The 24,288-nt window shown below is 49.1% G+C and overlaps 1 protein-coding gene across 1 annotated transcript in view; it reads left to right on the forward strand.

Moving 5' to 3' along the window:
• The window catches only part of XYLT1 (xylosyltransferase 1), a 284,392-nt gene that overhangs the window by 189,749 nt on the left and 70,355 nt on the right, over positions 1-24,288 (forward strand). The window contains exons 4-5 of the mRNA XM_045542679.1: positions 20,605-20,777; positions 21,793-21,995. Of these exons, the coding sequence (XP_045398635.1) occupies positions 20,605-20,777; positions 21,793-21,995 (376 nt within the window). The remainder of the gene's footprint in view (positions 1-20,604; positions 20,778-21,792; positions 21,996-24,288) is intronic.

Here is a 24,288-nt window from a genome sequence, read left to right on the forward strand (position 1 = left end):
TCTTTAAGGCCCTGTGCCCAGGCCCTCATTTCAGCACGTGTCACCTTGCCCTGAAGGTGTTGATTTGCAGGCTTGACTGGGACAGGGACAAGGCTTGCGCATGTTGGCATCCCCAGTACCTGCCACGGCTTCACTGTGCTCAGTGGCTGCTTACGTCGAATGAGTGATTGAATAAATAGCATCTAAGTCTTATGAACGCTTACTGTGTGCCGGACACCAAGCTAAGCACTCTCCCTACATCATTGCACTCCATCCTCGCAGTGGCTCTAAAACGTAGGCATGGTTTTCTTTTTCCATTTTGTGTGTGCTGAAACCGAGGATTGGAGCGATGAAGTCATTTGCTCAAGACCTGGGGGGGTGGACCCAGGTCTATCTAAACTAGTGTCGCCCCAGGGGCATGTGGCAATATCTGAAGACATTTTTGATTGTCACAACTGAAGGAAGGGTGCTTCTGACATCCAGTGGGTAGAGTCCAGAGATGCTGCCGAACATCCTACAATGCACAGGACACCTTGCCCCCGCCTTGAACAGAGAATTATCCAGCTCCTAGCGCCAGAAGCATCCTTGTACCAAGGGTGAGAAACCTACCCCTAAACCTTTGTATATAAGTATGGCCTTGAATGTCTCCCTGTAGTGTGTGGCTTTTTAACTGCTGATGGTGTTGTCATTGGTTTTCATTGCGCAGGATCACAAGCTGCACACACACAGTCAGAAGGAGCTTGCCCCCTCCCTTTGGTCACACCAGGATGGGCTTTGAGGGTGGGGACATGCATCCAGGGTTCCTTTTTTACATCTTGGGACTTTACCGCTAAACCATGAGAATCCCCAAACGTGATCGGTCTCAGTGCAAGCCATCTCCCCCGTAGTCTGTCTGTCCCTGAGGGGTCCCCTCAAAACCCACTACCGTATGCAGATTTTCAGCAGCTAAAATGCGTCTATGCCGATTTTTTTCTTCTTGCAGATATTCTTAAGAGTAAGGTAAATATGTAATTTACAAAAAAAATCCGGAGAACTCATGCTTCAAATCTGCATAAGCCACATGAAGTCGACAGAGGGTTAACAACGCCCAATTTCTTTTCATCAGAAAATTTGAACTTTGGTCCTGGAATGCAACTTAGCTGCGATTCTACATTATTTATTATTCATGGGGCATTGTAACTTACCACAGTCTCTGAGTAATCTTTTTAAGCCTGCCAAAGGAACCGGTGTTAATTGCTTACACTGGAACATATTTGCTGTTGGAAATGTCACACCATAATTATATCCCATTTCACTGTCTGACAAGTAATATACTAAAAGAAAATTGGGTGTTGTTTTTTTTCCTTCTTCTTCTTCTTCTTCTTGTGATGTGTAAAACCATTGCCGGAACCCTTCAGGCAGCACACAGGTGGCAAGTTTTTGGACTCGTCAAGAAGTTAGAGAACTTTCTGGGTTGGCTGATGGTAACTCACACAAGCAGCGTCCGCTCTGTGGCCCTGGGAAGCTGGGTGGTCACACAGAGCTCACGCTCTGAAGGGCCTGACTTTGATTTTTTTCTTTTTTTTTGCTCTGCTTCCACCATCTTAAAACTCTTAATAATTTTTGAACAAGGGGCTCCGCATTTTCCTTTGTAGTGGGCCCTGCTGGTTCCGAAAAAGAGAGACATAGTCCATAAAAACTGTGATTAAAGGGCAGGGAATAGTTGATGTTTAAGGAAATGATGAGGATTTCGGGGACACAGACCAATTATAAATTAGAATGTGTGTGTGTGTGTGTGTGTGTGTGTGTGTGTGTGTGTGTGTTGTAAGAATCAGTGGCGGGTGAGATCATGCAGGGCAAAAGGTCTAATGAGATGACTCTTTCTGGAAGGCTTGTTGCTATATTTGGTAGGCTGAGCTTCTCTTAACCCAGGGATTGGTCAACTCCAGCCCGCAAGCCAAATCCAGCCCACCACCTGTTTTGTAAGTCAAGTTTTCTTGGAACGTAGCCACACCCATTTGTTTTGGTCTTGTCTGTGGCTGCTTTCTCTCTGCAGTGGCAGAGTTGAGCGGTTGCAGCAGAGAACCGTGTGATCCACAAAGCCTGAAATGTTTACTGTCTGGCCCCGTATCGAAAAAATTTACTGACCTCTGTCTTAAACCATAAGGAGAACTTCATCCACCTGCTGCAGGAGAGGCTGAGAAGTGCTGTCCCAGCCAGGCAGCCACTGTCCCCTCTCTAATTTGTATATAATAGAGGGGAGAATGGATTTGGATGCATGGTTAGCTATCTCTGCTACACCCATTTTATAGATTTGAAAGCTGAGGCGGCTTCAGGAGGTTAAACCATTTGCCGAAGGCCACTGAGCAAGTGAGCGACAGAGGCAGGACACAGACAGAGGCCTGCCTGACTCGAAAGTATAAAGTACGTGTTTTCTATATTGTAGTAGCTTCACTACACCAAGTAATAGGCAAGCGTTTGCTGAGTGGTCATCTTTTGCACAGGGTCCTGTGATAAAGCTGGGAAGAAAACAAGCTGAATCACAGATGGTCCTGCCCTGGAGGGGAGGTTAGGCAGGCACACGATGATCCTCAGGGAAGGCGCGTACTGCTAGAGGTGCTTGTTAGTTCATTCCCTTGTTCGTTTAAGAAATGTTTAGAAAGTTAAGGCTAATAACTGAATGACTTCACTTTTGCCCGTCCCAATGCCTCGATTTCCCTCATGCCCCTGACCGGTTGCTGATAGAATGTGGTCAGTGATGAGAGGATATATCATAGTTACTAGATGGCTAACATATGATGTACCCTTGAACTAAAATATGTCAGTTAACCTTCCTTGGTGTTTAATTTCCACTTGCCACCTGAGGAAATTGAGGCTGAAAGGTTCTTGAAACTTCTCCAGATAGAGCAGTTAGCAGGTGCTGGCCCTAGAATTTGAATTCAAGCCTTTCTGCCTTCAAGAGCCCAAATACAGAATCACTGTATTACTTAGGACAAGGTTAGCTGCTATAACAAATGGACCCAGTAATGTGTAATGCCTCCAACATGACGAGGTTCCTGTCTCTATCCTCCACCATTCATCGTGGATGTTCCTGATTGAATCCCTGCCAAGCAGTGACTCAGGGATCCAGGTCCCTTCCATCTGTGGCTCCGCCATTTTCCACACACGGCCCGCAAGGTCACCAAGCTCTTTTGCACCCAGACCATGGAGGGAGGAAAAAGCCTGGAGGAGCACGTGCAGGAGGTATCCGCGGGTCAGTCCTCAAAGTTGCACAGGTCACTTACGATTCCAGTTGACTGGCTGAAGCCCGGCCACTTGGCCAGGCCCAACTGCAGAGGATGCTGGGAAGCAGGTTCTAGCGAGTGCCACGCAAGAAGCGTGGGTTTGATGAAGAGCTCGCTTTACTGCTCTGCCCAGACTCTCCCCTTCGGGTTACTTCTAGCCAAGCCCGAGTCGCCTGGCCCCTTAGAAGTACATGTGGCCACGTGGCTCTCTTCCAGCAGAAGGGTCACCTTCCCCGGCGCTGGGAGTGCATCTGGGGGAAGCATCCCTCCATGAACGTGGCTGTGCATCTGACAGGGATACGGGGCACAGGGGGAGGCAAGGTTAGTAATTTAGTTGTCACTGGCTGACAGGTTAGTCTTAGAATATGTTCCCTGCAATTCAAGGCTTGCGAGAGAGAGACAGAGAGACGGAGGGAGGCACTTAACCAATGTCAGCCTTTCTTTCTTTTTTTTTTTCCTGGCACAAGTGGCTGATGCTGACCCTGAAGTGTTTGTGGAGAGTCTCTGTGAGATTCCATCAGCGCCTCATCCCTGTCACCCTTGGTGTTCTTGCTCTGCCTTCCCAGCCAGATGTCCCTGGGTGTGGTCTGTGAACTGCGGCCATCACAGTCGCCAGAGGGCCCCGCAGACCCTGCGAGGACGGTGATCTCAGGGAGGAGCGCAGGAATCTGCATTTTTAATCAGCTCCCTAGCGAACCTTCCTGAGGGTCACTGGTTTCAAGCAGTTTCTCAGCCTCGGCCCGTGAGATTTGGAACCAGATAATCCCTTGCAGGGTACCGTCCTGCGCATGGTGGGATGGTTAGTAGCATCCTGGCTTCCACCTCCTGGATGCCACTGTCATTCTCATCCCCAGTTGTGAAAACCGAAAATATCTCCAGATGTTGCCAAATGCACCCGGGGCGGGGAAAGTTGCCCCTGGTTGGAAGCACTGGCTGAGAGCATAACTTAAAATGTTTCTGTGGCGTAAATCGTAAATGCTCCTTGGGGACCCATGTTCTCCTCTGTGTTACTGACTCCCACGCATCTGGGTGGGGTCCTGTGATTCGGTCTCCCTTACTAATAGGGACATGAGTGGAAATGACGGTTACTTTCCTGGCCAAGCCAGTTGAGGGGATATGAATTTGTCACACCAATCCTGGTCCCCTCTGCGCTGCAAGAGAAGGACTCTGAGTAGCGAGGTGGTGGAACTGAAGTGGAGACAGCCTGGGTCACCTGGCGGAGGACAGACCCGCAGGAGAGCTGCCGGGGCGGCACGGGGGCAGGCGATAAGCCTTCACTGTGTCACGCCACTGTCACCTGAGGGACTGTGTGTTGCTGCAACAGAGCCTAGCATTGCCCCGACTAATGCGGACTATAGTGTTCTATGTAAAGCACTAAGAAACAATCCCCTTGCTTGCCTCATCATCTGAAACACGTTCTCAATACATTTAAGGCAGGAAGGAGCAGTAGCCCTGGGATCAGATTAGCTTGGGTTCAAATCCCAGTTCTGTCACTAGCTGTGTAATCTTTGTCATGTTACTGAACCTCTCTGAGCCTCAACACCTTCCCCCTCTGTAAAATTACCATGGCACCTTCCTCCCAGTGTTTGTGTGACGATTAACTGGGGAAAAAACGCGACCAACCAACCAAAGCACTCTAGACAGCATACCTGGCATACGGTAAGAGCTTAACAAAATGCTAGCTTTTATCAGTATTAACTCCCTGGCAGGCTCGACGTACACATTGTTTCTTAGGTCAGCATCTGTAGCAGAGTCCTGTTTCTTTCCAATCGATCAGGTTCCCGTAGCTTTATTGACCAGAGGACTGGGTTCTCTCGGTATTGAAGAGGAACCATGGCCAGTGGACAGGGACAAGGACCCCAAAGCAGTTCGCCAGGGGGATAGCGCGGGTTGGAAGTGACGGTGATCAACACTGTGGCAGGGAAATGATTTTGCAGCCACGAAGCTACATGGCAGAAGACAAGGCACGGGGGCGTTATTTACTGCCTGAGTGCCCACTGTGGGCCAGGGCACAGAGACCCAAAGGAAAGCCAGTCCTCTCGCATTTTCACGTACCTTCAATGCCACGCAATCTGTTGCTTTCCAGAAAAGGAAATAAACAAGCAAAGGCACATTTCCTGCCCAGGGTGAGATTTCAGTCATAGTTGGAGAAACAAGCAAATGATTGTATCTGCCCAGGCAAACGGGCATGCAGAGAGCATCAGAAGTGAACACAGACATTGGCCCGAGTCCCCCAAATGCATGCGGACTGCTTCCAACCCGGGCCACCCACTGCTCCTCTCAGGCCAGTTGTGTCGAGAACGCCTGGGTGGCCTGGCCTGGGGGACAGTTTGCTTAACTTTCAATTGTGCTTGTATTTTTTTTTTTTTTTAACGGCAGTTTCAACAAATTCTACCCACTGATGCATTGTTTAACCAAATGTCATCTCTCTGCCTTTCTCATTTGAGTATCATCTGTTAGGTTTACACGGTGGTACACCCATGAAATTAGCACTACACGTGTTCCCTTTCGGAGCCGACTAAATTTAATTGAATTGAAGTTGTTTCCATCGTCAATGGGCTTCCAAGCTGCAGCAGTGCAGGTTCTGTCTCCTCGAAGGTTTATCTTAACCCCATCCTGCCTGAAAACTCCACCCTGTCCCCTTTTCCCCTGGAGTTCTCTAGTCTGGTATCTAGCCCATGTTTCAAACGAGCTTCCTCTGCCAGCTCAAAAGTCTATCTCAGCAGCCCCCTGCTTAAATGAAGCTTCCAAGGCATGGTTGAGAATTCAGGGTCTCTTTGGTCTTTCAGGCTAACAGGCTAATTAAGGAGCGAGGGGAGGCGAATTGGGATGAGAACTCCAGAGGGGATGCTAGGGGACCTGATTAAGACAGACGCTGTGGCGGGGTCATAGTTACTCCCACAATGACGCTCTGATGGTGACAGAGAAGGCAGAGTGTTCGTTCCATCCACGTTCATTTAGAGACTCGCCAGGAGAGGGGCTGTGTCCATCCGGTTCAGTGCACAATCCCCAGTGTGTCACCCGGTAGCAGGCATTTCATAATCATTCTCACACAGGTCGTAGTTCCTCCTGTGGAGCAACGTGTTCCTCCCTCCACTCCCTGCCCCCGGCCGCAGCACACTCACGGGCATTTATAATCACATAGCGAATGAACCAGTGGATTTGTGCTGCCACGTGCTCAGGAGGCTTTCAGAATTTTTTTTTACAATGGTCTTGCATTGTTCTCGTGGAGAGTCTTAATAGAGACGGCTGCCCTGGGCTGATGACTTCTGGTCACTCCCAGGAAGGAGCATGACAAAGGGGCCTTCAGTGTAGTAAGAGCAAACGTGAATGAGCTCGGGATACGAGCATGGCCTACTTACAGGGAGATGAGGGGGTGGCGGTGTAATTGCATAATAACAATTTCCACATGTTTGAGAGGTTTGTTCCCTGCAGACGCAGCAGTGCCATCTCTGAGGGCAGAACTGGGACCAGTGGCTGAAGGCTCTGGGCAGGCACATATTGGAAGCAAGGCTCATAGTGCTGGCCGCAAGTGCTGCTGTATAAGGCACTGAGGCTCCCGTCTTTGGAGGCATTCAAGATAAAGCTTAACAGCCCTGAATTCTTTACCCAGTATGGTTTTGTCATTACACTGCAGAAATTCTGAAAAGACAGGAAAGCAGTAAAGGAAAGTAAAAAATCAAATGAAGGCCCTTCCCCGTTCTCCCCATTTTTTTATTCTTCGAAGTAAGACCCTTCCATGCTGGTGGCCTTGACACATCGTCTTCCTTCCTTCTGCAGCGACACTCTCTTTCCCTGGCTCCCTCTTCCTCTTGTTTCAGATCTCAGCTTCACTGTGGCTTCTTCGGAAAGGTCCAAAGACTTGGTCTTCATTAGGTCCCCTGTCCCGATCGCTCTCCTCCGCTGACAATGTGCACTTTCCCTTCATGGCGTCCAACACCTCTTGTAAAATACGTTTGTCCATTCCCCTCACCCATCCTCACCGGCCTGTTAGCTCCTTGCAGACAAATTCAACATTGGTTTTGTTCACCTGGGCATCCCCTGCACCTGGCAGGGGGGCTCCTCCCGTTAGATGTTCTGTGAACGTTCGAGAAGGGAGGGAGGCAAGAAAGAATGTCTGTGTTCATTGACAGGGAAAAGTGTCAGGGGTGTATTGTTGGAAATAGCATGCTTGTGACAAAGCAGAATGTATAGGATTACACATAATGTGAGCGTATGAGACTATTTGGAAAACGTTCACTGAAATGTTAACAGTGATGATATTTGGACACTGTAATATCTGGGGTTTTTTATTCTGTTTTCTTTTTGACTTTCTTCATATTGTTCTGTATGCTCGAGTCTTCTACAGTCTGTATTCTCTGTGTAGACAGAGAAATCAAAGAAACAGTCAAAAGCACAGAAGGAGAGGAGCTAGGCAGGGTTAGAAAGCAGCTTCTCCGTGGCTTTATCCCGGCGGGCCTTGGTCTCCACGTCTGTGTTTCAAAGCCCCACCGTGAGGGCCGAGCCCCGGTCACACCATTGCAGGGATATGGATCTATTGAGATTCTCACTCACTTGAGACACTCGCTGTTATCCATTGCCACGAACCCTCTTGCACGTGTGTTTCCACGTCCATTTCTTTCTTCAACAGGAATCTATTGTGTGTCCCAGGTGCCCCCGGCACTGTGGCCAGGCATTGCCCTAGGCCCTGGGGAGGCCCAGATAAAAAAAAAAAACCATCATCCCTGCCCTCTCGGAGCAAAACTGAATGTTGTATTGGGTTGACGATCCCTGTCGCTGCTTTTGAGATAAACCAAAGAGCCCTTTGGCATTGTGCTTGGCCCACGAGCAACACTGTGCTTAGAGATTCACCCGGTGCTTGTATCGCAGGAGGCGGGATGGCAGAGTATTCTGGAATCAAGTTGGCACTCAAATCCCAGCTCCGTGACTTCCTAGCTGTTTGGCCATGGGCAAATTATCTCCTCTCCTTCTGTGCCTCAGCTCCCCTATATGTAAAAGGGGAACAATTGCAGCACTTACGGGTTTGCCGCAAGGACTAGAAGAGATGATGTATGGACAGGGCTTGGCCAGGTCACCAGCAGAAGAGTAAGCCCTGCACAAATGTGAGCTTTTGTAATTAATCCTGTCTGCATTATGTGACGTGACAGCATTAACGTGACGAATGGGAAACAATTCGGGGAAATGTCCCTTTTTTAAAAGAAGGCACCTGCAGAACATATTTATGGTTTATGATCAGGAGGCAGCGTTAATGGCCCATAATGTGATTACTGTAAGGGTTTTTATTAGGAAAATTCCAACCAATTTGGCATTAATTAATGTACTGTTAACTTTAGAGTGTTACTCACTTAATCCTTGGAGAGTTGGAGAAAATAAACCTGTTGTCAAAACCCTTACCCTGAGAAGTAAATAAGAGTTGTTCCCTCCTCGAGAGGCTCCATTTGTAATAAAAATAGATGAGTCACTGCGTTTTTCTGTGGCAGTATTTATTGAGCCTGCGAGTCCCTTCAAGAGAGGAGAAAGGAGGACAGAGATGAAAATGTCAAGCGACAGAAAGGCTCGTAGGAGAACTTGCAGACAGCAACCTCTGGGTCAAAAAGGCAGGGAGTGGGGGTGGGCAGGCGCTCTCGACACAGCGAGCACAGACCGTGGGAGGATGTGGCGGCTCCTTGGCCCCCGCCTGTCCTCCACCCCTCACGGTGGAGCGATGCATCTCACGCCACCCCACCTGGGCGCTTCAGGATGCGTCCTGCCCGCCTGCCGTCCACTCCCCAACCATGGATAAACAAGCCTGTTGTGAGGGCTTGTCACTCTCTTCCCTTGCCGTTCTTCAAGTGGTGCCCCACTCTCCACGTGGTGCCCCTGCTGTCTTTCCCTGCCTGTGTCATGCTGTGCCTCCCCTGGGCCACTGGGTTCCAGCCAGGCTGGCCTTCCCTGATGTCCTCTTATCCGCCGTGCTCTCATTCACCCCAGGGCCTTTGCATATGCGGTTCTCGCCCCTCTTATTTAGTTAACTCCTTACTCAACCCATAGCCCAAGGGATGTATCTATCTCTTGCCTCCTTGAGCAGTATATTAGTGTGCTCAGGCTGCCCTAAGCAAAATACGATAGACCAGGTGGCTTAAGCAACAGACATGTGTTGTCTCACAGTTTCTAAGCTGCAAGTCCGAGATCAGGGTGCCAGCATGGCTGGGGTTCTGGTGAGGACTCTCTCCCCGGCTTGCAGACGGCCGCCTTCTCGCCATGTCCTCACATGGCAAAGACAGAGAGGATCTCTGGTGTCCTGTCTCATAAGGGCACGGATCTCATTTCAGCCCAGAACTCCACCCTTATGACTTCATGTCACCTTAATCACCTCCTCAAAGTCCACACTTCCAGTACAGTCACAAGAGGGGAGGTTAGGGCTTCAACATATTAACCGCGGCGGGGGGTCGGAGGGGTGGGGTCACAGTTTAGTCCGTAGCAAGTAGTGTCTTTGAAAAGAGAAGGATAGTCCAGCACTGAGGAACAGAAGCAGAGGTTTCAGGACATTAAACTATGTTGTGGCTTCACAGAAAGGGTGACTGGAGGAGTGTAGTGGAAAATGAGGTTGAAGAGGGGAGAAAGGAAAATGCAGTCAGTTGCCTGTCATTATTAAAGGGGGTAATAGTGAAGGCCACCATTTCATTCACTTCCTTTCGTGTATTGGTCCTGGAAATATGTACGTGTTTATTGTCCATCTTTTCAGGAGAGCCTGCTTCTCATAAGCAGAGGCTCTTGTGGCATGTGCGTGGCTCTGTCACCCACTCCCAGAACACTGCCTGCCCGGCAGGTCATAGCTACCTGTTGCAGTTGCTACTGCTGAGTAACAAACCACCCCACACTTGGTGGCATGAAGCACCACCGTTTTCTTGTGCTGTGGATTCTGTGGATCAGGAGTTTGGAAAGAGCACGTTGCAGACAGGGCAAAGACAAAACTGCCCCACGTTCAGAGCTACTACACCATACCAGGTGCTTTTCTGAGCGCACGATTCTGTGGATTCCTCTGCACTAGAATCTTCGAGAGGTTATGTAACTTGCCCAGCCTCCCAGAATCAGAGAGGGAAGAGCCATGGTTTGACCCCAGCTCGATCTGATTGCAAAGATCAACTTCTTTCCTCCGTGCCACGTTGCCTTTCTAGAGTGGCTGCCTATGTTAACCAAAACTGGGTAGGCCATCTTGGCAGGAAACCTCCCGCCTCCCAGGGAGGTGAGTGCTTCTCAAGCAGCAGCCCCACTGGTTTCCTAAGGGGCGTTGGGAAGTGTGAGGAGCGGTTGTTATAGGGATTAGGGTTGTCAAATGTTCTATATAATGCATGGGACAGCTGCACTCGAACAAAGAATTCTCTCTCCCCAGATACCAGTAGTCCCTGTTGCAAAACACCGCTCGAGAAGGAGTGAGAATGTGTGAAATAGTAATCTGTGCTGAAACCATGTGAAAGGTTGCCCCAGTGCAATAGGAGCTGTTGTTTCCTCGCATGGTTCAGCTCGGGGTTAAAAAGCCCTCATTTTAGTGTCTGCAAAACGGAGACCTGAATCCTAGTCGCACAAGTTATTAGCTGGCCAGGTCAGGTAACCACGTGGAGCCTTAATTTCCTTATCTGTAAAATGGGCATAGTCGGAACACCTCCCTCAAAGGTCTGCTGTGAGGAGTAAATGAGACAAGGCCTGTTATAACAAGCTCAGCCCGGGGCCCCGCACACAGGAGTAACGTCGCTGTTGTCATAGTAGCTCTTTCATCCTTGATGCACGGGGAAGGTAACATCAGCGGGATGGGTAAGAGCTCGCGGGCCCCAGCGCAGCGTTTCAGAGATGATACCTAAGAGGCAAAGTGACTGGGACCCAGTGAATTGCGGCAGAATGTACCATACGCCATCAATATCCATCCCACCGGTTTCCATTTATTGAGCAGTACATCATTAGAATATCCCAGGGCTCTCAACAATAAAATCAATAAGACGGTTCAGCCATGGGCTGTGGTTTAATAACTCCAGACTTGAATGGGGGGAAAAAGATCAGTGAGCAGGAAAATGTCCTGAGTGCTTGGTCGGGAGTGGAGGGGAGACGTTTTCTCAGCACGGGAGAAAAATAACGAACGGACTGGCCCCCCCATCTCTCTCGAAGCAGGTGGCTGTGGGCATCTGAGGCAGCGCCCAGAGATGGGTTTGGGCAAAACCCTCCACCTTGAGAGATGAGGTTTTTTTGAAGGTGGTCGAAAAGAAAAGAAGGTATCCCAAATGTGGTTCTCACCCCTAAGTGCACGTTGAAATCACTTGGGGAGTTTTAAAAAAAATAACCAATGCTGGCGTTCAATGAACTAATTAAATTAGAATTTCTTGGGGTGGGGCCAACGCATGGGTTGTTTTTCTGAAAAAGATGTTCAGATGGTTCTGCTGTGCGGCCTAGGATGGAGGTTTTCAAACAGAATTGCCCGGAGAGCTTGCGACAACAAAGATTTCTGGTCACCACCCCAAGAGTTTCTGATTCAGAAGGTCTAGGGGGGAGGTGGCAATTTATATCTCTGACAGATTCCCAGGTGTTGGTATGCTGCTGATCAGAAACCACATTTTGAGAACTTGTGTCCTAGAGCAGTGACTTAACTTGGAGCAGTTTTTCCCCTCCCACCTCCTCCAGGGGACATTTGTCAACAAATGGAGACATTTTTGGTTTACTCGCAAGTGGGTGGGTGCTACTGGTATCTAGGGGGTGGAGGCCAGAGATGCTGCCAAACACCCCACGGGGCACAGGACAGTCCCCTCCACAGTGAAGAATTATCTGGCCCCAAATATCACTAGTGCCGAGGTTGAGAAACCCTACTATAGCATAGATAGTGGTTTAGAAGCCACTCAAGAATGTGCCACATTGGTTCAAGTGACCCTATCATGGGAGCCTCAGTGAAGACAGGGATGCTCAGGTTCTTGCTAGCCAAAGCCTGGCCAATAGAGTGTGGCATTTGAAATCGGAACAGTTTGAATCCTCCCTTCTCCATCTCCTGGCTCTGTGACTTTGGGCAACTTCCTCACCCTCTCTGAGCCTGGGACAGGTATCTGCAAAAGGGAGTGATTTCCATGTGCGGCATTATTACGAGAAGTAAAAGGCCTGTGGAAGAACCTCATGAATGTTAAGTGCTCGGCAGAGTGGAGTGAAAATCAAAAGGACAGTATTTCTTAGCAGAGCCCGTCTCTATCTAGCAGGGAGATGCCTCCCAAAGAACCCACCCCAGAAAACTCCTAACAAACCCTCCTGGGCCCCTGAAGTGAGCAGAGGCCCTGATCTGGGAAAATAAAATGTTTTCTGGACCTTCGAGTCCTTCCATGACGTCCGGGGCTGCCTGAGCATCACTTTGTACTTGGCCTTTACCCCGTCTCATTTGTTTAACAAACTCAGCACATCCTAGTTTGGAAGCAAGCTCATGGAGTCTAATTAATATTCCCTAAGCTTCCTTCACAATTCTGGCATATCCACATTCCAACTGCCTTGTTATTCTTGTAACATTTTTACTGCAATAGACTCACCTTTATTATCATGTAAGCAAATTTTATGTTAAAAGTAATTTTGCATCATGGCCGTAAGTGGAAATCTTGCTGTCACTGGCCATGAGGTGACAGCAACCATGCAAATGAATGGGTAAAATCAAAACAGTGGCATTCAGTGCCAGTGAGCCATGCCTGTTACTGGCCAGAGACGCCCAGTCCCGTGGGCAGAACTCTTCTTTTTGGAGAGGGGAGTTCAGCAAGTGAATGCTGCTAAGGATGTGTTTGCATAGGCCTGAGACTTCGCTGGTGGGCTAACCAGAAGGGTCACATAAGAATTGGAAAGGGGCTTACAGTCCCACCCTGATTCAGTGCCATTGGATGTTCTGTGTGTGCACCACTCCAGAGTCACACCACCTAGGTTCAACACCTGCCTCCTCCATGACCCAGCTGCGTGGCCTTATTTTGCCTCGGTTGTAGCTGTCCTGACAGCATGGCTTGGAGGTGAGTTATTTTTGACAGATGAGGAAACTGAGGCACAAGAGGCAAAGTGACCTGCTAATAAATGGTGGGTCCAGGGTACAGACCCAGGCCGAGCCCCTGTGCCAAACAGCTGAGTTAGGAAGTACAAGATGGGTTCCCCAAAATAAAACATTAAATATAGTTATTTTATGATCCAGCAATTCCATTTCTGGGTATAGACTCCAAAGAATTGAAAGCTGTGACTCAACAGATGTCTGCACACCCGTGTCTGTAGCAGTGTTGTTCACAAAAGCCAAAAGGAAGAAGCAACCCAAGTGTTCATTGGAGAATGGATAAACAAACTGTGGTATATTCATCCAATGGAATATTACTCACCCTTAAAAAGGAATGAAATCTGGACACAAGCTACGACATGGAGGAAACTGAAGGGCTCTACACTGAGTGAACAAAGCCAGTAACAAAAGGACAAAGGCTGTCTGATTATACAAGGTCCCCAGAGTAGTGAGATTCATCGAGTCAGAAAGTAGAATGGGGGCTGCCCAGAGCTGGGGGAGGGGAGAATGGAGAGTTATTGTGCGATGGGCCCAGAGTTTCAGTTTTGCAAGATGAAAAGACTTTGGAGATGGATGGTGGCGATGGTTGCACAGCATTGTGTCTTTATCATTACTGAGCTATACCCTGAAAAATGGTTAACATGGGAAATTTTATATGTTACACAGGTTGAGCACCCCCTAACCTGAAAATTTGAAATCTGAAATCGGAAACCTTTTGGGCACTGACATGATGCCGTACATGGAAAATTCCACACCTAAGTACTTAACACAAACTTTGTTTCGTGCACAAAATGATTTCACATATCGTATAAAGTTACCGTCAGGCTATTTGTATAAGGTGTGTGTGAAACATAAATGAATTTCGTGTTTAGACGTGCAATTCATCCCTAAGAGATCTCATTATGTATATGCAGATACTCCAAAATCAAAAAAAAAACAAATCCAAAATGTGAACACTTCTGGTCCTGAGCATTTCAGATAAGGGGCACGCAACCTGTGTATCTTTCACCTTGATTTTAAAAAAGAGGAAGTGCAGGGTGCTCAGTGGGGCTGTGGCAGGGAAGTCAAAGAGGGCTTCCCCCAGGAAGGGTCATTTCTCCTGAGACCCGAAGGGTGCTGGCCTGGCCAGCTCTATCCTTGGACCTGAGTTCCCTCAGCTCCCCATCTCCGGACTCCACGAGCCCCGTTTCCCATTCCCTTCTCCCCTCGCTTCTCGTTGAGCCGGGCTGGAGGTGATGCCGCAGCGTTGGAGAGAGTCCTGGGCCCTAGACTGGACCCTCCAAGGAAGGCTTGGTGCTGCGGAGCATGAGGTCCACAGGCTGCCCCCAAGCCCCAGGGGCTAAGGGGACCCAGCCCCCAGCCAGCTTGCTGGATGGGTGGACACAGTCACATGCCACCTCTCAGGCCTGAGTCTTTCGCTTCGGCCTCCCAGGGCCCCGCACGTGGATGCAGCTGTCTGGCTCAATCCGTCAGTCCGAAATCATCCACGGAAGCCTCTGCCCCGAGCTCAGCACTCTGCCGGGCCCAGGGGCCAGGACGGCATCCCCCAAGAGAGAAGAGCATGACCTTGGCTCACAGGGAACTGAGTGACAGGGATCAAGGAAACCACCCTGGCTCTCGAGGCAGTACGGTTTTCTCTGATCAGGTTCGAATACCAGGCGATTCAGAAATTTCATCTCCCTCCCAGATAAAATACGGGTTTGGGAGTCTGGTAGACCCAAGCGTTGGTCTCCATTCCGATGCTCAGCAGAGAGGGTAACTTGTCACCACGTACCTCCCGGCCTCAGAATCCTTCACGGTGAGATGTGCGTTATAAACGTGCCACCTGCCTTCTGGGGCCTTGGGCTGATTAAATAATGAGGTCACGTGTAGATAGTACTCAGGGTATAATAAGTGCTTAATATGCGTTCGGTAGTGTTCCTGGTCTGTGGGAGTCCACAAAACCGGGGTAGGGGATTGACTTGCCCAGGGTCCCACAGCCGGGTCACAGCAGAAGCAGGATTTGAACACGGTTCGTGGCTCTGCATCCTGGGCTCATGCAGCCACACGACGCTGCCTTTTCTAAGCCTACTGAGAGCAGGGAATTCTTCCTGGGCACCAAACAACTCCCAAGTTTCTCACCAAAAACCTGTTTTAAATTATCCCAGTAGGAAAAAGGCATTTCCCACCCAAGTCTGACCAAGAAGCTGGAATGCGTAAGGGTTTCTCCTGATAGCACAAATCCTGCTCTCCTGCCACATGTGTGCTGCCGTGAGACTGTTCCCCGTCAACGATGACACGTCACCCTGGACCCCAGAGCGGGCAGGGATGGACTGCTCGTCCCACTTTGTAGATGGAGAACCAGCCCTCCCAGAGGGATGGTGTCTTTCCGAAGTCCCTGCAGTGGAGGGCTCCGTCTAGCCCCCAGCTCTGAAGCCCAGCACCTGCGCCATGCCAGGCAGCGTGGAACTGGTTGCACCCCAGCTGGGAGCTCCCCAACCCACGCCCCATTTGCATACAACCTCGTTTCCACTCCTCTGTGTTCCCAAGACCCAACCAACCCTGTAATTTGGAGGCAAGTCAGAAAGTGCCCTTGGAGCAGCCGGAAGAGGCCCTTTCAGAGTATAAATAGAATTGAGGGCTTTGTTGGTAGAATAACTATTCCAGTCAAGCAGCTCCTTTGCATTTGTTATTAATTGTGGTCTGGGCAAATGCTGCAGCGAGAAATTCCGGTTGTGGGTGTTTATTTGCAAGCAGCAGGTTCTGGCGTATACACGGCCCTGGGAGCCGGTACAACCGTGGGGTAAAAATCTGGAGCTGGACCAGTTGTTTAAACCAAACTTGATCCTGATCACTGGCGGATGAGTAGCTTAATAAGAATGATAATGACAATAGTCAGGTTTATTGAGCATTTACTACATGCCAGGCACTGTGCTCAGTACTGCCCGTGAACACCCATGTGAGGCAGATTATGTTATTACACATCCCCATTTTACAAATGAGAAAACTAAGGCTCGAAGGATTGCATAACCAGACCAGGATCTGCCTGAGCACAGGCATTACTCTAAACCCCTGTACCTTACTTTCTCCTCCCAGATCATATCCCTACAAGGCACCACGTCCATAATCATCACCAATGTCATGACATCGGTACAGCACATTGATGTTCACAAAGCACCGTCACCTCCACTGTCTCTTTGGAGCCTGAAGATGACATAGTCCTCGCTTGACTCACAACGATGCTGAGAAATACTGAGTCTGAGCAACAGGCCTGGCGTCGCACAGCTAGTTAGCGGCGGGGCCCTCCGTGGCTCTCCTCCCGCAGCCTTCACACCTGCACTGCAAAAATATACTTGATATTCTTCCCCGTAAACCTGGCTTCTTAACATTCGTCTGAAGTCAGCCTCTCCTGCTGCCTATAATCACTCTGATTTTTCCATTTATTTTCTGTTTTGTGCCATGGGAATCTGATTATATTGTTAAATTCATAGTTTTTTTTTTTTTTTTTTTTAAATATAGGAGCCAGGCAGTATTTGAGTTTTGGTCTTTCAAAGAGCTCCGTGTTCGTAAAGGCCCACGTAGCTCTGCCCACACATCGCTGTCATTTGTCCTGCAGCTGAAAGTCAGCTGACACACGTCTAGGAACAGACTTTCCTCTTTATGAAATGGGGATAGTTTGATGGAGCGAAGTGACAAGGACAGGGCTCTGGGGTCAGAGACTCATCCATTCTCAGCTCGGCCGCTTCTTAACGGGGACCTCTCTGAGCCTCCGCATCCTCCTCCTTACAATAGGGTGATAATAGCTCCCTTCTCGCAGAGGTTCAGATGGAAGTAAATAAGATCATGCACAGCAATCGCTTGCCACACAGCAGGCTGATCTTTCTCCCCCGGCCCCCCTCTCCTCCCTGTCTCCGTCTCTCCCCGTCTGCTTGTCTCCTTTTCTTTAGACAGTTTTGTTCCTTCCCACCCACCCCATCCTCAAAATAGCTGTCCTCCAGAAGAACTCTGGGTTTTTTGTTCCCCATTCTCTTTGCAGCTCCCCACACTAACTGTCTGACCCAAGGGTGACTTTATATTTCAGCCAAGCAAGCTCTTTTCCTGGAGTCGTTTCCCAGGACTCCTTCCCTTTCTCCAAAAGAAAAGCCTCCGCGTCCCTGTCTGTCTGTCTGTAAATCTGCACAGCCTTCTAACACCCCGAAGAGAAATTACAAGAGGCCTTTCTGAATGTCAATGTCCAAGTGCCTTTTAAAGGTCAGCGTAGTCTTCACATCACCCCTCTCTGTCTCCTGACTCTCTGCTTTGGGAGAGGGTGGGTGGAAATAGCAGGGCTAGTTTGGACTCAGCAGTGCTTGGTTTCCCCTCCCCACCCCTGTCCTCACTCACTGTGTGACCTGGGAAACATGCCAGCCTCTCTGAGCCTCAGGGGATAATGCATTCTTCCCAGGGCCAAATAATGGTGGACGCAGAGCCCAGTGCATCCACAGCGTAGGTACATAGCAGGTGCTTAGCAAACATCAGCTCCTCTGGACCAGGGCAGCCACTCTTCTTCGGAATTCATTCATTCATGCACTCATTCCACAACCATGGCAAGAGACATAAGCAAGGGTTGATCCCACAGGCCCCATAAGCCTTGAATGGATGGATGATGGTGTTTGGGATGATAGGCTGCTGCTTGCTTTGCTGGATGGGTAGTTGGATGGTTTGCTATATGTTTGGATGGATGAGTGGTTGGATTTGGATGAATGGATGAATGGATGGATGGTTGGATGTAAAGATGTAGCTTTATCGATCACTTAGAGTCAGCCTCTCATGTAATACAGAAATACCTACAGTACCTATGGCAGTCCTTAAATGCATGCCTACTTGCCTGCAAAAACTAACTTGTAAGATATTTGACTAGCAACAAGCATAACTGTTATAAACTTTTCCTTCCAAACTGTAGGTATGATAACGTAGCATATATTTGTGGTTATGGAATATGGTCTTTGGAATCATACCTGGCTTGAATCTCAGCTGAACTAATTAAAGTGGTGTGTCCTGGAACCAATCCCTTGAGCTCTCTAAGCTGTGGTTTCCACATTTGGAAAGTGGGGACAATGGCACTCACTACCTTGCGGCATCGTTATGAGGATTAAATGATGTCATGAATGTCACGGGCTGATCCATGTGCAATAAAAGGTATTGTCATTGTACTGAGCCAAAACGTACCATCCTGTGGCTTTGTTTTTCCCACCAAGAAGCAGATGTATGCCAGATACCGTTCAAGTGCTGCATATTTGATGACAAGACTGAAGTAGTCCCTCATCTCTTGGAGCTTACGTTCTAGTGGAGCGTTCAGATGATAAAAAAGTAAACAGATGAACAGTTTTAGACAGTGTTCAATTGAAATAGGGCGAGGCGAGAGACAGTGAAAGATTGGGTGGGTGAGGGGCGGGAGGTCTTTTTTTGGACTGTCAACTAGTGACCATGAGACGCACTCGTGCCGAGGTCTGGGCGGAGGATGTGACAGGCTGCAGGAACAGCCGGTGAAAGGTCCTGGGGCAGAAATGAGCTTGTTCAAGGAACAGAAAGAAGGCCAGGGTCGAGGTGGACAGGGGACCGGTCCAGAGCAGAGAGGTCTGAGGAGTCAGATCACAACGGCCACAGAGGCTGTACGGTGCGATTTGGACATTATCCACGTTAATCTCGTCCTGTCCTCTGGAACAACATAGAAGGAGCCTTGGTCATTGGGCAGCCTTCTGAGGACAACTGGCAACCCCTGATCTCCAGCTACACAGGCTCAATTCTCAACTTTCCCCACTGACACCCCGCTACTACCCTGACAATGTTTCTGGGTCCCGTAAAACTAGAACCCGTAAGAAATAGGGTTAGACCCAAAGGAAATCAGGCTAAGGAAAGCCAGGAGAATTCTAGCTGGAATTATAATGACCTAAACCAGGAAGCTGTGTTTCTCCCCCATGCCTTGCCCCTTGCTACCTGGAGTATCTGCAAGGGCAAGGAAGAGAGGGATCTTTGAGCCTGACTTCGGGATAAAAGGTGTCTGGAAGCAGTTATCCAGGCACACCTGGTGCAGGATCTGGCTTCATTTCTGGAAGATACCATATGACGGTGGCCTCACCAGTCCAGGGGCTCAAGCCGGGTCCTCAGGACCTGGACCCGCACTGCCACTCAGCAGTGCCGCCCTCCCCATGTGGGAACAGAAAGGCTCTTAGACTCTTCCAGTCTTGTGTCAAATAGAACGAGACTCTCTCTTATCTAGTAGTTACAACGGAAGTCTGGAGTTCTGTCTTTTTGGCTACTTAGCTTGGTTGGGTCACATGTCCGTCTCTGAACAATGCTGTGGCCAGGGAGAGACAGTGTTCTGACTGACCACGCCTAAGCTATGTGACCAGCCCTGAATAGATACGGAGTTAGATTCTCCATGTCCATATGGGCTGAAGGTGGAGGAGAAGGGGATGGTGCCTCAAAAGGTGTTGGATGCCAGAGTTGCAGTTACGCACGATGAATGCACTCTAGAGATCTGCTGTACAAGGTTGTGCTTGTGGGTAGCAATACCGTACTGTGCACTTACACATTGGTTAACAGGGTAGATCTCGTGTTATCTGCTCTTACCACAACTCAAACAAACTAGCATAATAGAAGCTGTTAGGAGAAGAAGGGAGAATGGATTATGGATGGGCAAAAACAGCACGTGTATCTTGTATTTCCTAACTTAGAATGAACTGCTTCTTCCTCTATGGTTTGAAGATACATCTCTTATAGCTCTCACCTTCTCCTGCCTTCTCCATAGTTAATTATGTGTTCCTATGTCTCCAACAGTTTTTTTAAGCTTTTCGGGGGTACAAACTATAAGTACCCCTTTTGTGCCTAGGCATTGTGGGGGTCTGGGACATGCTTGGTTAAGTGGAATCAAGTTTCAGGGCCCAATATGACAGCCACACCCCATAAATAGTCTCAGAAAAAGCATCAGAGGCCAGGAGCGGTGGCTCACACCTATAATCCTAACACTTTGGGAGGCCGAGGTAGGAGGATCACTTGAGGCCAGGAGTTCAAGACCAGCCTGAGCAACATAGCGAGACCCTGTCTCTACAAAAACTCGAAAAAATAACTGAACAAAGTGGCACACACCTGTAGTCCCAGCTACTCAGGAAGCTGAGGCAGGAGGATTGCTCGAACTTCAGGAGTTTGAGGTTGCAGTGAGCGATGATGATGCCACTGCGCTCTAGCTCAGGTGACAGAGCGAGAGCCTATCTCAAAAAAAAAAAAAAGAAAGAAAGAAAGAAAAAAGCATCCGAGAAACATCCCACTCTCCAAAGGACGGCTCACCCTCACCTCTGTGGTCTCTTGGTTTTCCCCCAGGCAAAGCCAACAAGAACGTCCAGTGGGACGAGGACTCCGTGGAATACATGCCGGCCAACCCGGTCAGAATTGCCTTCGTCCTGGTGGTCCACGGCCGTGCCTCTCGGCAGCTGCAGCGCATGTTCAAGGCCATCTACCACAAGGACCACTTCTACTACATCCACGTGGACAAGGTGAGGCACCTCCTCCGATCCCCCCATGCTGGGCTTCCTCCAAGGCCTGCCTTTCCCTCCGACACCTTCCTCCTCCATCACTACTCCAGGCTGCCTCCCTTTCAGAGAAGGTGCGGAAGATGCCCAGCTGCCTTTCCTCAGCGCGTGTGCATGAGTGTGCATGTGTGTGCATGTGTGTGCATGTGTGTGCGTGTGTGTGTGTGTGTGTGTATGTGTTGGTTTCAAAGTTGCCAGCTATGACTCTCAACTTTCTCCATAAACACTGTTTTTCTCACCTCTTCTCTTCGCGGCCCAGCGCCTTCTGCCTGGCACTCACATACTCTGTGGCAATACCCACCCAGGATCTGGCACGCTTCTTCTATAAAAGGCCAGAGAGTAAACGTTTTAGCTTTTGCGGGCCATGCGCTGTCTGTCGCAGCTGCTCAGCGCTGCCCTTACGGTGCAAAAGCAGCCACAGAGGACATGTCAACCAATGGGTTCGGCTGTGTGCCAATAAAACTTTATTAACAAAACCTGCGGCAGCCTTGCAAATGCCTGTGCGGTCTTGTCCCAGAGGTTTCTGTTGGTTGGCTGATGGGACATGATTGCATCTTTAGTCTAGAAGGCAAAGGGGATGTTTTATCCAAAAGGTCTGACCCAAAACAGAAACTCTACCCCCAAAATGCTTAGGTAGAGCCCTGTTTCTCAGTTTGTTATCCTTAGGCCACAACAACCTATCATATGTAAAAATGCAGGGTCCCAGGCACCGCCAGCCCAAGCCTAGTGACCCATTAGTTCAGAGGTGGGTCCAGGGAACGTGCCTTTCAGACATCTAATGTGAAATTTTTAAGATAATGCAAGTTTGAGTAGCAGTGCCGAGAGATGCCCTAGGCCGGAATCAGTTACTCGGCAGAGTTCACTCTGCTCAGAAGCACTGTTGACTGGAAGAGAAGGCACAGGGAGGGGAACCGGGGTGGGGGGCATGTCTCGGTGTTTTCTGGGCTGCTGAATGTCACCCTTTCTCTCCTGCGAAAAGCGCTCTAATTACCTGCATCGGCAAGTGCTGCAGTTTGCCAGGCAGTACGGCAACGTCCGCGTCACCCCCTGGAGGATGGCCACCATCTGGGGGGGAGCCAGCCTCCTGTCCACCTACCTGCAGAGCATGCGGGACCTCCTGGAGATGACCGACTGGTCCTGGGACTTCTTCATCAACCTCAGTGCCGCCGACTACCCCATCAGGTAAGGCGGCCGGTGGCCCCAGGCCAGGCCAGCGTAAGGTCCTGCCACCCTTCATTGTGGCTGGGGAAACAGCAGGCAGAGGCACCTGCTTCCTATGCAGAGATGCTTTTGCTTCCTTGCGATGCCGCGGAGAGCTTACGCATAGTCTCCATAAGATCTCTCGGCACAGGATTCGGATCGGACCTGAGAATCATTAGTGCATTCATTCATTCATTCACTCATTCAACAGATATTTAGTGAGCACATGGTTTTCCTAGCTCTGTTCAAGGGTGTTCCAGTGCACTAAAGAGACTGAAACCCCTCCCCGCATGGGGCTTCCATTCAAGTAGGGAGACAGGACAGGCACGGTGGCTCACACCTGTAATCCCAGCACTTTCAGAGGCTGAGGTGGGAGATCTACGGGAGGCCAGAAGTATGAGACTAGCCTGGGCAACATAGCAAGACCCCATCTCTAAAAAAAACTTAAAAAAAAAAAAAGGAAGGGTGACAACAACCAAAATAAGTAAAATGGGTATGTTGTAAAAATTAAAGCACAGGGCAGAAGTAGGAGAGAGTTGTTATTAATATTTTGACAAGGGTGGCCAGGAAGGTCCTCACGGATGAGAATGGAAGATGATGAAAGAGTGAGTCACTTTCTTTGCCTACAGAGAAACAAGAGACATGAGGTCAGAGAGTAAATTGGGGCTACATCATGGAGATTCTAGAATTTGGCTGTTTGTCTGAGAGTGATAGAAGCCACTGGCATGTTTTGAGCAGAGGAGGGACCAAGTCTGGCTTAAATGTGAAGCTGAAAGGGGGCAGAGTGGAAGAAGGGAGGGTGCGTTGGTGACAGTCCAGGCAGGATCCCAAACAGGTGTCTTCACAGCGTGTGAGTCCCAGGGGTGTGTCTGTTCGGCCACTTTCACATTTTAACAAATGGGTCAATTGCCCACATTTTAAACCTGGGAGAGTGCACGTGGAACTGCAGATTTCTAGCTGCTTTGGAAGGTCTGCCCACCTGGTCCCACGGCCTGCCCAGTCGCCCTTGTCTGGAGCCAGCAGCCCCAGGATGGCAGGAAACACAAGCAGTGGCAGTCTTCACATGCCACCGAGAAGGCCTGTCCCTTTGTGGGGACATTGACTTCCAGCTCTTTAAAACAGACCATAGCAAAGAAAATCCCCTAAAAATCCTGTAAGAAAAAAAAAAATAGAAAGAAAGAAAGTGAACTCTGTTTCCTATGGAGAGGGCAGCCCTGACTGTGACTGTGTCATCGTCCTGATTTGTTGACAAGGGAAAAAAGGAAAGTGGGTGGGGGTGGAGGTGATGGCACGAGAGCAGTGGGTACAGCATTCTCCGAGAGATAGATGATGGCGTCTTATAAGAAATAAACTCTTATTAGGGCTGTTTCCAAACGTGCACAGGAATATCAAGAATAGCATAATGAGACCTTGTGTATGCATCGCCTGGACCAGTTCATGGCCAGTCTTGTGTCCAGAGTTTCACCCTCTTCCCCCACCCTGCTTTATTTTGAAACAAATCTAAGATACCTATAATTATATCTAATATATATATAAATAATATGTAATCTTATATATAGAAATATTTCAGCATATATCTCAAAAAGATAAAGTCTCTCTCTTTTACTATAACATCAATACAACTACATTGAAAATATTAACAGCCATTTCTTAATGTCGTCAGATATCCAGGTCACGTATACCCAAGAGTGTGGGTTTTGGATGGAGGCATGAGAGGAAGGCCTCTCTGTAAAGCCAGAAATGGCTTCTTTGTCTTCCACAGCATGGTCCTTGGTGCCTGACGTCAGTCCCAGGCTCAGGGACATCCCTTCCTCTGCTGAGAGACCCTGGACCCTGTGGTGGGGCAGGGAAGTGCAATCTCTGGTCAGTTTGGGCAGGATACACCTGACAACCTTAAACCTGAGAAAAATGACATATGCTAGAAAGATACCTGTTTTCTTTTGTTCATAGGAGAGCAGGGATAAAAGGGATTAGTTATAGAACATTGCTGGCAGATTTTTATTAATACTTACCATGATTTATTCACTCATCCAACAAACATTTATTGAGCAACTACTGTGCTGTGTACCGACTAGGGCATTTCATGAACAAAAACAATTCAGCTTCTCCTACTTCTCCCTTGCTCGTGGAGCACGTATCTGAGTTGAGAAGATGGAATTAGATAATCGTGCAAGAGAGACATCATGCAGGAAGTGAAAGGGCTATAAAGAAAGGAAGGTGTGGGAGTGGAGAAAAACAGGAGGGGCATGGGCAGGGGGTCAGAAAGGCCTCTGGA

The sequence above is a fragment of the Lemur catta genome, chromosome 2, assembly GCF_020740605.2.
Source record: "Lemur catta isolate mLemCat1 chromosome 2, mLemCat1.pri, whole genome shotgun sequence".
Lineage (NCBI taxonomy): Eukaryota > Metazoa > Chordata > Mammalia > Primates > Lemuridae > Lemur > Lemur catta.